Source organism: Trichoderma citrinoviride, assembly GCF_003025115.1.
Source record: "Trichoderma citrinoviride strain TUCIM 6016 unplaced genomic scaffold BBK36scaffold_5, whole genome shotgun sequence".
NCBI lineage: Eukaryota > Fungi > Ascomycota > Sordariomycetes > Hypocreales > Hypocreaceae > Trichoderma > Trichoderma citrinoviride.
The window spans coordinates 1,868,469-1,880,771 of record NW_020194713.1 but is presented as its reverse complement, the minus strand read 5'-3'; the positions used below and the strand labels follow the sequence as shown (position 1 = coordinate 1,880,771).

General features: G+C 49.1%; 5 protein-coding genes across 5 annotated transcripts; 2 read left to right on the top strand and 3 right to left on the bottom strand.

The window, feature by feature from the left end:
* Positions 1 to 218: 218 nt before the first annotated feature.
* Positions 219 to 1,373, top strand: BBK36DRAFT_1116184 (hypothetical protein; the record flags this gene model as incomplete). Its single annotated transcript, XM_024890208.1, has 1 exon — positions 219 to 1,373. One exon carries the CDS (start codon positions 219 to 221, stop codon positions 1,371 to 1,373), a length of 1,155 nt encoding a protein of 384 aa, XP_024751096.1.
* A 981-nt stretch (positions 1,374 to 2,354) lies between these two features.
* BBK36DRAFT_1115588 (RTA1-domain-containing protein) lies at positions 2,355 to 3,389 on the top strand (the record flags this gene model as incomplete). Its single annotated transcript, XM_024890146.1, has 3 exons — positions 2,355 to 2,535; positions 2,619 to 2,870; positions 2,938 to 3,389. The coding sequence occupies 3 exons, from the start codon at positions 2,355 to 2,357 to the stop codon at positions 3,387 to 3,389; spliced, it is 885 nt and encodes a 294-aa protein (XP_024751095.1).
* A 320-nt stretch (positions 3,390 to 3,709) lies between these two features.
* On the bottom strand, positions 3,710 to 5,326 carry BBK36DRAFT_1116306 (MFS general substrate transporter; the record flags this gene model as incomplete). The annotated part of the gene is made up of 1 exon (XM_024890217.1): positions 3,710 to 5,326. The coding sequence occupies one exon, from the start codon at positions 5,324 to 5,326 to the stop codon at positions 3,710 to 3,712; it is 1,617 nt and encodes a 538-aa protein (XP_024751094.1).
* A 534-nt stretch (positions 5,327 to 5,860) lies between these two features.
* Positions 5,861 to 8,617, bottom strand: BBK36DRAFT_1115830 (hypothetical protein; the record flags this gene model as incomplete). Its single annotated transcript, XM_024890168.1, has 8 exons — positions 5,861 to 6,262; positions 6,389 to 6,753; positions 6,808 to 7,016; positions 7,177 to 7,554; positions 7,604 to 7,887; positions 7,946 to 8,048; positions 8,117 to 8,233; positions 8,385 to 8,617. 8 exons carry the CDS (start codon positions 8,615 to 8,617, stop codon positions 5,861 to 5,863), a joined length of 2,091 nt encoding a protein of 696 aa, XP_024751093.1.
* Positions 8,618 to 9,341: 724 nt separating this feature from the next.
* BBK36DRAFT_1168147 (polysaccharide lyase family 7 protein) lies at positions 9,342 to 10,088 on the bottom strand (the record flags this gene model as incomplete). Its single annotated transcript, XM_024895137.1, has 1 exon — positions 9,342 to 10,088. The coding sequence occupies one exon, from the start codon at positions 10,086 to 10,088 to the stop codon at positions 9,342 to 9,344; it is 747 nt and encodes a 248-aa protein (XP_024751092.1).
* Between the last annotated feature and the right edge of the window lie 2,215 nt (positions 10,089 to 12,303).

Below are 12,303 nucleotides of genomic sequence, written 5' to 3'. Positions count from 1 at the left end.
GGTATGGAGTATTACGCGTATGACTTTTGATGCTATTTATCTGTTTAGGTTGTGGCATAACAGGGCCATGACCCCTGAGAGCAGATGTCCATAACCAATACATGGCAAAGCCGACGTTGAAGTCACTGGAGAATATTGCTTAAGCTTGAATACAGACGTATCCTGCTTGCCCTTCCCAGCTTGTGACTATCCAGCTCTTCTCAGAATACGTTCGAATCATGCGCAGCTCTCACCGCAAATCTCGAAACGGGTGTAGAGAATGCAAGCAACGCCACAAAAAATGCGACGAGAGCTGGCCAACTTGCCTCAACTGCTCCATCACCAGTCGACCCTGTTCGTACCGCCTCACGCGCCCATCCCATCGCTCCTATGGCTTAAAGATACCGACTCCGCCGGCTACACCATCACCATCAGCAATCTCGCCGTCGCCTTCTACGCTCTCCTCTCTCACACAATGCCATACCCAGGAGTGGCAGGCTCAAGCGTACAGCTTAGCGCACCTTAAGCTGCTTCACCACTTTGAGTCCCGCGGGTTCGAAGAAGCAAGCATGATTCAGCTACCAGCGTCGATGCGTCAGGTGATTATGCAATGCGCTCTCACCAGCCCTTACCTCATGGATCAGATTCTTGCTCTCTCAGCGGCACATCTGAGCACTCTTCACCGGGGACAACAGCAAATCTTCTTTCGCAACCAGGCAATGGAGCTTCAGACGCGGGCATTGACATTGTTCAACCGTTCCGAACTGGGTATCTCGGAGCAGAATTCATGCTCCTGGTTTCTGTATGCTTCGTTTCTGGGCTTGCATGTCATGTTCGAAACATTCCAGTGCAGCAATTTCGACGTCTTCCTGGAGCAACTCGCCACCTACTTTCCGGTCCACCGAGGCGTCTCCGTTGTAATCAAGCAATCATGGCCAGCCATAAAGGGCATAGTGGAGGAAGTTGTTGGACAGCGTGATATCTCAGGCAGAGGGTTTGCCAAAGGCCACTCGCACGAGTTTGACGGTATCCTGTCTCTCATCGATGACTCTGACCTTGAAGAGGCGGATAAGGAGGCATGCGTTGAAGCCGCCGATATTCTCCATTGGGTTTTCAAACTACATCACACCCATCAAGGGACTCAATTTCAGATACACTTCACCATCGCGTGGTCCATTCTGGTGCCAGCCAGATTTGGGGAAATGCTCAGGAAACGCGTCCCGGAAGCACTCATCATATTGTCCTTCCACGCGGTGCTTTTGCATCGTTTGCGCAAGTTCTGGATCTTTGGTGAATCCGGGCGCTTTTTGATCCAGTCCATCTCAACACATTTGGGCACACGATGGGCACGATGGATGATATGGCCCAACGAACAGCTGAATGCCACCATTTGACTGATAGGTTTGGCAAACTCTCCTTAATTTCCAAAACAGGATACGTGCTCGTTGAATATTCTTGGTCATACGCAGAAGATATCAATGATACGGAATTTGAGAAACTAAGAGTGCATCGGCTCACACGATAATAAAGCAATGACAGACGAAAGATCTCGTGGACATCGTATAGCTTTATGGCTACTCTAATCAATGTATACGACATGACTGAGGGTCATCAGGAATAAATAGTGTTATCTATGTGAACTGCTGATATGTGCACCATTGCTAACCCGCAAGGCCAGACAACATGATGCTAACGCAGGCCAGTACCAACACATGCAGTATTTTGCGTCTGTTGAGCAAAGCTGTGGCTTGGAGTCTCAGTGGAACTCGAAGCAGGCCCAGCTTGGCCAACCAATAATAGATGCAGGAATACGCAGGTGGATCAAGGGGTCTCCGAATCCTTGACCCAGATTAATTTTGGTAGCGGCACGCTCGACTCTGTCTGTACCAAGTCAAACCACAGTGATTGCGTAGACCAATTCGCCTTCTTCGTATCCATATGGGGGTTGAAGGCGTGTTGTCTGGGTACATCACCCTTTCTTCGTACGCGGCCTTATTCTTGTCAGGATCCAGGGAGGTGTCCGTATATGGGAATTCCAGGTAAGCTTCTTCGCCAATCACGGGCTCGACAATACGCATATCCGCGTATATGGCAGAGGTTATACGATGGACCAAGCCACTTTAAGCCCGAATCTCTGGCTGGAGAGGATCAAAACAAGATCCCTCGTCAATTGGCCATCGAAGCTCCTGTTTCTGCTACGTCTGTATTGGTGATTACACGATGACCCAGTTGAGCGATGAACGTAACCCTATTTCAGTTCAAATATCGCAGGTTATCATTTGTGACACTTCCCTTTTCTATCCACTCACTTTTCCTTTCTTCCACGACTTTCTTTGTTATCCCGCTATACGCTGTCTCAAATTCACTTCCTGACCATGGGAACAAAGTGCGACCCGGATTGGCGACATGCTGCCTTTGCCTTCTATCAATACATTCCCTCTATTGCTGCTGCTGTCATGTTCTGCATTCTCTTCTTTGTATCTACCGTGATACACCTCATCCAGATGTGGAAAACCAGAAGCTGGTATTTGACTCCACTGGTAATTGGATGCTTTTGTATGCTTTATCCCCAAGTTCTGTCCTTGTCGCTCACGGGAATGACAAACAAGAAGACACTGACGTCTAACTACCAACCTCAGTCGAATTCGTTGGATTTGCCGCCAGAGCGACGTCTGGGGCTGAAAAGGCTGGCTGCTGGACGCTGGGTCCTTACATCACTCAGAGCATGTTCATCCTTCTTGCACCAGCGCTATTCGCGGCGTCCATCTACATGATACTCGGACGAATCATTCTCCTCGTCGATGGACAGGATCATTCAATAATCAAGCCACAATGGTTGACGAAAATCTTTGTCATTGGAGATGTTGTCTGCTTCTTACTTCTATCCGGAGGTGCGATATACACTTGCCATTGACGTCCTGCTCTAGATTGTTAGCTAACACAGGCTTCATCATTCAGGTGGCGGCATTCTGGCTACAGGCAGTAGCAATCCATCCATGGCCGACACCGGCAACAACGTCATTATCGGAGGCCTTGTGCTGCAGTTAATTTGGTTTGGCATTTTCGTCGTCGTTGCAGCCGTGTTCCACATCCGCATGAGATCGATCCCAACTGTTCGCTCACAGCAACCAGAGTGTCGCTGGCAAGTCTACCTCCAAACGCTATATGTTGCGAGCTGCCTTATTATCATCCGAAACTTATTTCGCGTCATTGAGTATGCTCAGGGGCATGACGGGTACTTGCTGCAAAACGAGGCCTTTATTTATGTCTTTGATGCCCTGCCCATGCTAATCGTTGTCTCTTGGCTTCATTGGAGACATCCCGGAGAGATTGGCTTGTTGTTACGTGGCGAGAAAGCCTTCAAGAATGGGTTCCAGCTGATTCATATCAGAGGCCAGAGTTTGGGTTAAGATGTCAAGAAGACGCGGATTCAACGGACGACCTCCCAAATGTGACTGCGACTCTTCGTCAAATACCGAATACATTGTTCATTATATATGATCGATACTCAGCATTTGATGTATTTCAGGTGCTCTGCTATTCTATAGATATTATTTTACATATGGATTTCATCCTAAACCGAAACACCATTTAAGCCATGACACTCGTCAATCTTCATGCGTACACTTCAATCGTGATTGCACGATTGCAACTCAACGTACGTAGGCGTCCACTCCAAAGCTCTAGGCTCAGTCAGATCCCTCGTATAGGTAGGCAAAATTACCCTTTGTCACTGTTTCTCCTCAATTTCTCTTTGGAATTCCTGTGCAGCAGCCGAGTATTTGCATCGGGCTCGAATGCGACTACCCCAGTTGTAGAAGAAAAAAGGCAATGGGGCGCAAGCCACCGTTAGAAACGCCGGAATCATCGAGGCCCAATGAATGCCCAGCGCAGTATACATTTGTGCTGTAAACAGAGGAAATGCGGCGGCAGACGTAGAGCGCATCACCACATTGGCTGCCAGCGCAGAAGCGGCCATAACCGAATATGTGTCGACGAGATAGGCACTGACTGACGTGAAGACAAGCACCATACCAAGGCCAAATGGTACGCCTGCTGCAATGCTCGCCATCCAGTGGACGTGGGGATAATTCGTCCATGCAAACCAAGTGAGGCCAACGGGAAGAGAAATCGCTCCCACCATGCTCATCGGTAGGCGAGCTTCCGGAGGAAGTGATCCTGTCCCACCGCCGGCTCGGTTCTGCTGCACCATCCGTTTGTATTTCCTCTGATATAAGACGGATAAGAGCACGGCCAAATCCACTCCTATCAAGATTCCCAAGAAAGCCAAGCCTCCTTTTCCTTCACCCCAACCGCGGTCTTCCTGAAAGACGATAGGTATCGCTGCGAAGAACATATACAGCGTCCCGTAGATGATGGACATGTAGATGGATAGAAGCAGAACGATTGGTTCAGAGAAGAGCAGCGCCCAAGGGCGGGTCAGCGATATCCTCAGTTCGCCCCAGGCAGACTTGTCGCTCTTGTCGGCTTCGACTTTGCTGCGATAGATGTGGCCTGTCATCTTGGACATAACCTGTGCTCGTTTTCGCAAGATGTAGGGCGCATGAGTCTCTGGTACAAAAACAGCATTGACAATCCACAGAGCCCCAGAGAAGATGGCGGTCAATCCCGAAACCCAACGCCAACCACGAGTCTCGCCCAAGAACCCTCCAACTATAGGCCCTAAGACAGGTCCCATGAATGGGCCTGCGGCAAACAAAGCCATCGCTAGGCCTCGGTGCTCAGCGTCGTACATGTCAGCAATGACGCCTCCAGGGTTTGTCAGAGCCGAGGACGCAAATGCTCCCGCAAAGAATCGTAAAATGACGAGCGAGTATATATGCTGGGCGGCGGCGCTCCCGGCATTGAACGCTGTGAAGGCTCCATAGGTGATGAAGAAGATGATCTGGCGTCCATACAACTCGCCCAGAGGAGCCCATAGCAATGGCCCGAGTGCGAAGCCCAGGACGTATAGCGCAATGCCCAGTGAAAATACTTCGTTGTTGGTGTCAAGCTCTGATATGATTTCGATCCTGCAGCCCGAATATGTTGACGAGACGAACGCGGCCGCTAATGTGAGTATTGCCATAATGGCCGTGGTGAGTATTTTCCTTCCCTGGGGCCATTCCCGTGCGTTGCGAGGATCGTGTTTCATCCATGTGACCAGGTATGGACTTGAGCTGGTTCCCAAGCCCTCGTACTTGTGACTCAAGACAGCGGGGGTTATAAGTGGTTGATCGAGGATGAATCGGAGATAAGAAACCTTTGAATCTGTAAGTGTCTCGGCCAGAGGATAAGGAGTAGATGAGCCATCTGAATCATATAAAGTCTGCTCGATGTCTGTCATGGAGGAGTCTGCGTTCTGGGCAGGGGGGGTTGGGGCCATCACGACAACTCGAAATGTCGCTCGGCCAGTACCACAAGCGTGCCAGAACGGAGCTATAGCAAAGGACGCCCCTCAGCGAGGAGCTCAAGTTGCACAGGCGTATCAATGCATTATATATAATTAGAGCTGAGTACTGTGCCGGTGTCCTCGGCACGAGTTACGAATTCCCGAACTTTGAAAAGCCGAGTTGATGAATAAGGCGAGCTTTGGTAAGTTTCCTGACAATACGTCCCCCGATATGGAACTCTGCTTATCTGGCTGACGTGCGTTACGCATAGCAGGCTGAGAGATGCCGAGGTTGATGGAAAGACAAACGGCACACTTTGCGTATTGTAGATACCTACACACAGTACTCCAATCTGCAGTGATGCGCTGACGTAGCTGCGATAGGCGGCTCCCAGACCATCTACAATAATCACCGATTTGCCTGATCAATAAGAAAATCACCGAGAGTTTATGATTGCTATTGCTTTCATCTTTGCAGTGACACCTTGACTAGTTGGGTATGAGATTGGAATCCTTCAAGTAGTCAAGCCATATCAGACCGTCTAGCCAATCGTTCATGTCACCCAACATTTCTGATGCATCATCATCCGATAGCCGAACCGCGCTGTTTGTCAGATCTGCCTGGCGCTCCGACTCATTAAAAATGCTTTGCTCAAGGTATTGCGTCTCTTTGCCCGGCTGCTGAGCTTCCTGTTCTTGCATTTCTATAGGCAACAGGCTCTCGACTGGCGGTGGGTCCATAAGCATCGCTGCCTCAAGTCTTTTCGGGTCAAGATATTTGCGAAGAAGGCGTAGATTGCATTCCATGGCTGGAATGACCTCGCATATTTTTTGAAGAACAAGCTCGCTGCGACGAAGATATGTTATAGTCAAGGACTTTGTAATTGGTGGCTCAGTCGGGTCCAACACGGTTTCAATATGCAACGCTAACAAGCATGCGGCACACCCAAGCCTGTAAATTGTTCATCAGAAATGCAAAGCAGATCAAGGACAGAGCGGCTGGAATATGACTTACACGTTTAGATTCGCAAATTTCAAGAGGTCAGCCGCCAGGAGGCGGCTGACAATGGTGTCCAGCTCAAATATAGCTGTGCGTAGCCGCCGTTTTAAAACATCTATCCGGCTCCTTGTTTGGCCGCTGGAGATGGAGCGATTGAGCAATAATCGATAAAAGATGCACTCAAATCGATAGCTGCTTGCTTCAAGAGTCTCTAGAGAGATCTCCTGCGGCCTGCTCTGCAGAGTGCCGTGGTCCAACGCGGTTGCTTTTGGCAGTGAATCTCTCCATGCCGTGAAGGAAGAGAATATCTCTTCATCGAGATTTTGAGGAGCTGACTTTTCTCCCGGATCCAGTGTGCGTAATACGCTTTGCCAGCGAGTGGCTACTCAAAATCACCATTAATTGCGAGAAGACATGATGCATTTAGATATCTTACCTATGATGGCCAGTTTCAAATGCTCATTGCTGTAACATTTTTGGCCTTCGGTCCATAGCGGTAGTATAGCAGCATGCCTTGGCGGGACCTGCGCATTCCCCCATTCTGCCTCAGAAGCTGGCCGCGTGCAATATTGAATGAGACTGGGTGCTTCCAGATGCATGATGGAAAAGATGATCTCACGGCACTGACGAGAGAAGAGTTTAGTGCTGGGCTTTTCCAAGCGTATCGCTGGGAAAACTCACGTATATCACAGTCCATATTCTTTGGTATAAGTTCTTCATGACAAGTCCCTTTTCTTCCATTACGTGGCTTTTTTCTTTCGGATCAGCAAGTTTCCATATGCACTGCCAAAATAATCGGACTTACTCTTTATGCAGACCAAGCCTGATCGCAAGACGCACGGCGTTGTGGTGCCAAAACCTAAAGTCCTTGTCCATAGAGTATGATACAAGAACGGTGCTCATGATGAGGGATCCTTGTAATTTGATTAGCTGGTTTCCTTCGCATCCAAAGTCGTATAATTTCACTGCGTTTGAGAAGAAAAATTCCAATGCCGTAGCACGATCTCCAAAGCCGCATTCAGCCAAGATATCCAACGGAGTGAATGGCACTGCGCTGGCTAAGATTGTCTGCATCAAGAACCATGAGAAAGAACCCGAGTGGTATGAGTCCATAAACTCGATGTAGTCGTAAACTGGAACTTGCGGATAAACCGTCGTGAAATGTCGCCGTAACATGGATTCGCTACAACGCAATTAGAAGAGACCTCCAAAGGAAGAATCCACGGAAATACCAGCAAGTTTGTGGGGGCAGAGTAAACACCCCTCTTTTTTCGAGATACTCTCTGTCTGCAGTGTTGAGTCGCATTGTATGCGATGCCGGATTGCTTATTTGACCTTCATGTTCCTTTTGCGGCCTACCCGTAAGGCCTTTTGAGCCCGGATACTTGAGCGTGCATGTCTGTTCATTACGGGCTAGTCGGCCAAGTATGCTCATATAGTGGACTCCATCACGGCCATCAATGAGATCCCAATTTGGGAACTGTGCTGGGCGCCCATCCGGTGAGTCATGCGGTTCCTGCTTGTGGTCATAAGGCTCGCAGTTTATTTCGGAAAAAGAGGCAGACGGTACTAACCAGTAGTTGGTCTACGGATTTCGACTCATCTTGTCGTGTAGACTGAGCGCAAGTCTCTGAGCGAGCCAAGTCTTGGCGCCTGCCCTTGCCTAAAATCGTAGGCCTAGATGTTTGATGCAACGGTCACTATTAGGTGATTTATAGGTCGAGAAGATTGTATGAAAGGCGTACTTGCGGCGGCGTCTGTTAGCAAGAGCGCATGTTTCTGGATATCCTTTCGAAATGCATCGGCTGCAGGGCAGTCCAACAATAGCCGCGTCGCACTTCAGCTTCCGGTGATTGCAAGTCCTGTTGATATTGTAAGCGGAAGATTGAGCCTGTTACAATTGTTGCCGCATCTCGGTCGACTGAAGGGACTCAGGAAGCAGAACACTGGGGGGTGCGGAAGCAGCGGGATCGTATAGATTTAGGCGTCTGTCAAGGTGACTGTGTTACTTACGTGCAAGCCTTTGTCGGCTTTCCAAAAGCCGAGAGGGATGTCATGTTTGCAAAATTGCGATCAAAAAATATATCTGCGATCAAGTCGGTTTTGATATTGTCAAGACAACATGGTGATAGGAAGTTGTTGCCGAGCGGGTGGGCGGGCGACCTCGGGAAGATGGTAAAATGCCGAGCTGCGCTTCGTAATAAGTCGCCGTGGCGGTTTTTGCTTACGCGACAGCAGCTCGGCATTTGCGTTCAGCCTCTGGACTCGGACAATTTGGAGGAGAAGCCGATTGGAACCTCGTGAGAAGCTGGCCAAAGCCAAAGCTCTGAGCTCGGCTCACAAAGCAGGTTAGCCTTAACCCCTATTGAAGTTTGCGGTTCAATTGCCTTTCTTCACTGAACCAAGCCCTTCGGCATCGGCGTCATTGTCTTCAAAAGCTTCAAGCTCGAAACAAATAATAATGTTAAACTTAACTCCTAAAAGGTGCCTACACTTATTATCTGTCCAGGAACGTACATCATGGGCCGTCATACTGTCTTAATGGAGGGAGCTAAAGAACGCCGCGATCTGAGCACGCTTCTCTCGGTGGAGCTTCCACCCGTGAGTGTGAGTGGGAGGCTCAATGACACTACCTATGTAGCCTACAACACGAATCTTACAAGAGGCATCACTGTCAAATTGGGACACCGCGATCACAAGGTTTTTTGTCCGACAGGGAAATGCAAAAAACATGACCTACCTTGTGTTATCCTGTAATTCGATACTTAAAGTTGGGTTAGAAGGGGCATCACACCGGTTGTCATCAGCGGATTGGGAAATAATTCACAATATTAACATTGGTCGTATGGATAGATATAGCTAGCAGAATGAGACTTTATAGCTCAGAATCTTCTTCTCATATATACAGGAGCCGTAAGTAGCTCGAACGAATATGTACTCTCCGGTGTCATCCTCTTAGAGTGAAACTCTTTAATGAGAGACGTCAATCGAGTAAAAGTGAACGTCGGAAGCGCTCGAGCCCTGGTTGTAGTTGCCGACCTTGAAGTAGCTGGGGGGAGCATCCAGGGAATAGGTGCTGAGCGTCTGTGGTGCGCCGCCATTGATGCTGACGCTGAGGACATTGTTGGAGTAGCTGATGGTGTAGGTGAAAGGCTGACCAACGGGAACATTGCCAACGGTTGTGATGATCTCGTTACCGCCGGAGCGAGTCTGTTCAACGCCCATGGCGAGAACACCGCTGGAGTTGTAGTACAGCTCGCATACTGGCTTGGAGCTGACACTGTCATCGATGTGAATTTGACCGATGACGGTACCGTGGCCGGAGTTGTCGGGCTGTTCAACAGCCAAAGACACCGTCAGCTTGTTGTTGGAGCCGTTGGGGCTCCAGCTGCTTGGGTTGCTTTCACGCAGCTCTGTGCGGCAGTGCTGGCTGTTGGGAGTGGTAACACAGCCAGTGTTTGAGGGAGCTCCCGGCACTTTCATGACCAGGGCGCCATCGCCACTCTCGGTGAAGAAGTAATGGTGACCCGGGTCTTGATAACCGGCACAGCCCTCAAGCTGGGACGCCGGGATGGTAGTTGGGCTGCCTGGGTTACCGATGGGAAGCTGGAGAGACCATTTGCTGAGGTCGAAATTGCCACCTGGAGCACAGCTGGGGTTGAGGGCTGAGGCAGCTCCCAGGAGACTGGAAGCAATAAGGGTCTTGAGGGCAGGCATGATGGTTGTAGAGCTACCGCTGGAACAGCAATGTCTACTGTTGTATCTTGCTTGGCGAAGATGAGTAGAGATGAAGATGAGTAGAGTTATAACATGACAAGCAAGCGGCTCCTCATCTGGCTTATATACTGACTTGCACGGTGTTCTCGACGCGTAGAATCCTGATGTTGTTTCAGACTGACTAGCAGTGGAATACAGCACTAATACAGAATCGACAGGTACTCGAGTGCCTGCTAGGATGGTTTGAACGTTAGAATCTCCGCTGTGCCGTAATACCCGGGGTAACGGGAATCTGATTGGTGGAAGTTTTCTGAAGATCATTGCTAAATCAGAAATCTGTAATATAAATGAATGAGAGGAACGATTCGTATGCTGGAGTACAATGTCCAGACTCAATTACGAACGCTTTGACGTGTTTCGATCGGTGTAGGGTGTATTCTGGAATCACAGGATTACATACTCTCTGCGCCAGCTGCTGACGGTGGGCGTGCCCAGTGCCAACGGCAAAATATTTTGGCGCCCCGCATCTCCGTAGGTAGGATCCTTGCTGCTTCTTCTTGAGGCAATCGGGAATACTACCGTAATCCCCACATTCCAAGCTGAAGCAACAGGTGGCATTGCTTGGCAAGCTTGGCTGGTGCGAGCAATAGGCTATTGTTCGATTTGGCTGTGCAGAAAAGGGGGATCTGATAAGATGCATAGTATATAGAAATAGAATACAGCACATCTGACAAGTAAGGCTCGTCTCCTGAGCGCCATGAACGACATTAGCTGGTATGAACCTTCTGCCTAATGAGAGGAATCCGAATCTACGCGTCATGACAGGCAGCCTGTATACAGGCGTCTTTAGAGTCAATGCCGGGTGGCTTGAGGCATGCCTTTTACTATGCATTCTTTGCAGAATTAAGAGGGATCAGAATTTGATGCAACGGGCCTGAATAAGGGGCTCATACCCATGACAAAACCGCCAACTTCACCGATGGCCTCTTCCCAAGTTCCACTTGCCTGGTACCGCCACGGCAAATGACCTCGCCATTGACTGGTTTGCGTTAGCTGGCTACAATTTCCCGATATGAGTGAAGGCACCTACAGGCAGTTTCGCAAGTGGATAGCCTTTTGGTTGCCTCGGGCCACATGGAAAGTTTTTCGATTGCTCCATCTGGACTTTCCGTTACAGATTGCTAGATAACAGTACTCTGATTGCAAACCCCATTTCGTATTCTACATCACAAGTTGATGATGATCACTCTGCCCAGTGTTTGCACTCGAGTCGTCGGGGACTTATTAGAACGCTTATGATTAAGCCAAACTACGGTTGGACGTAAACACTATGATGAGAAGACTTGGTATGCAACGTTTCACGTTATGTGCGACTGGGGATATATGGCAATCAGATGCAATGGTCTCAGCGTTGCCGATGTTAAAGAGGAGTATAGGGGCATAAGAATGAATGCAATGTTCAGATTATCTTATCGCAGGTCGGGAGTAGCCATCGTGGTTACGCCGCGGGTATTGTCTCATTCATCAAACCGCTACCGGATAATCAGCTCCAGGCCGACTTGCTTCTTCAAATGCCGAAGATGCGGACCCAGTCGCTCTTTTATGCTTGTTTTTGGGCAGTGGGGATTCTGCTTCAATTGACCAAGATCTACAGCAGGGTAGTATCTTAATTATTATTTGATGTTCTATAAGTAGAAGGTAAGCTACCATTTCCGCCTCGGACTGATAACATTGTGGATGACGGTGCAGATAGAGGAATGGCATTAATGCTATTATGGGAGTTGGCAAGCTGACTCGAAACTCATAGAGACTTTATTTAGGATGCACTCCTGAAATCGATGTTAACATTTCATTGTGTTCACCTATGAAAGTAATGCCCTTCCACAGCTGTTAGGCATAGTAACATGGACGTGGCTGTCTGAGTGGCGCGGAGAGAATGAAGAAGCTGCGCTGCATGAATCCAACGAGCAATTCTCTGTGGATCACTCTGTGACTACGTTAACCGTGAAGAGCTACCCGATCAAAGAGATATACCAACTGACGATCCTTCTGGTTTCGCCGCCAGAACAGAACCGCACTGCTAATGTATTCAGTCATACCTCCCCGCCCCGACTTGGGAAAACTATCAATCTCGAATGTTACTCACGGCGAGCACGCAGTCGAGTTACCCAACAGAAATATCGGAAACACCCCAAGGAATACTATTGGTCGCAAC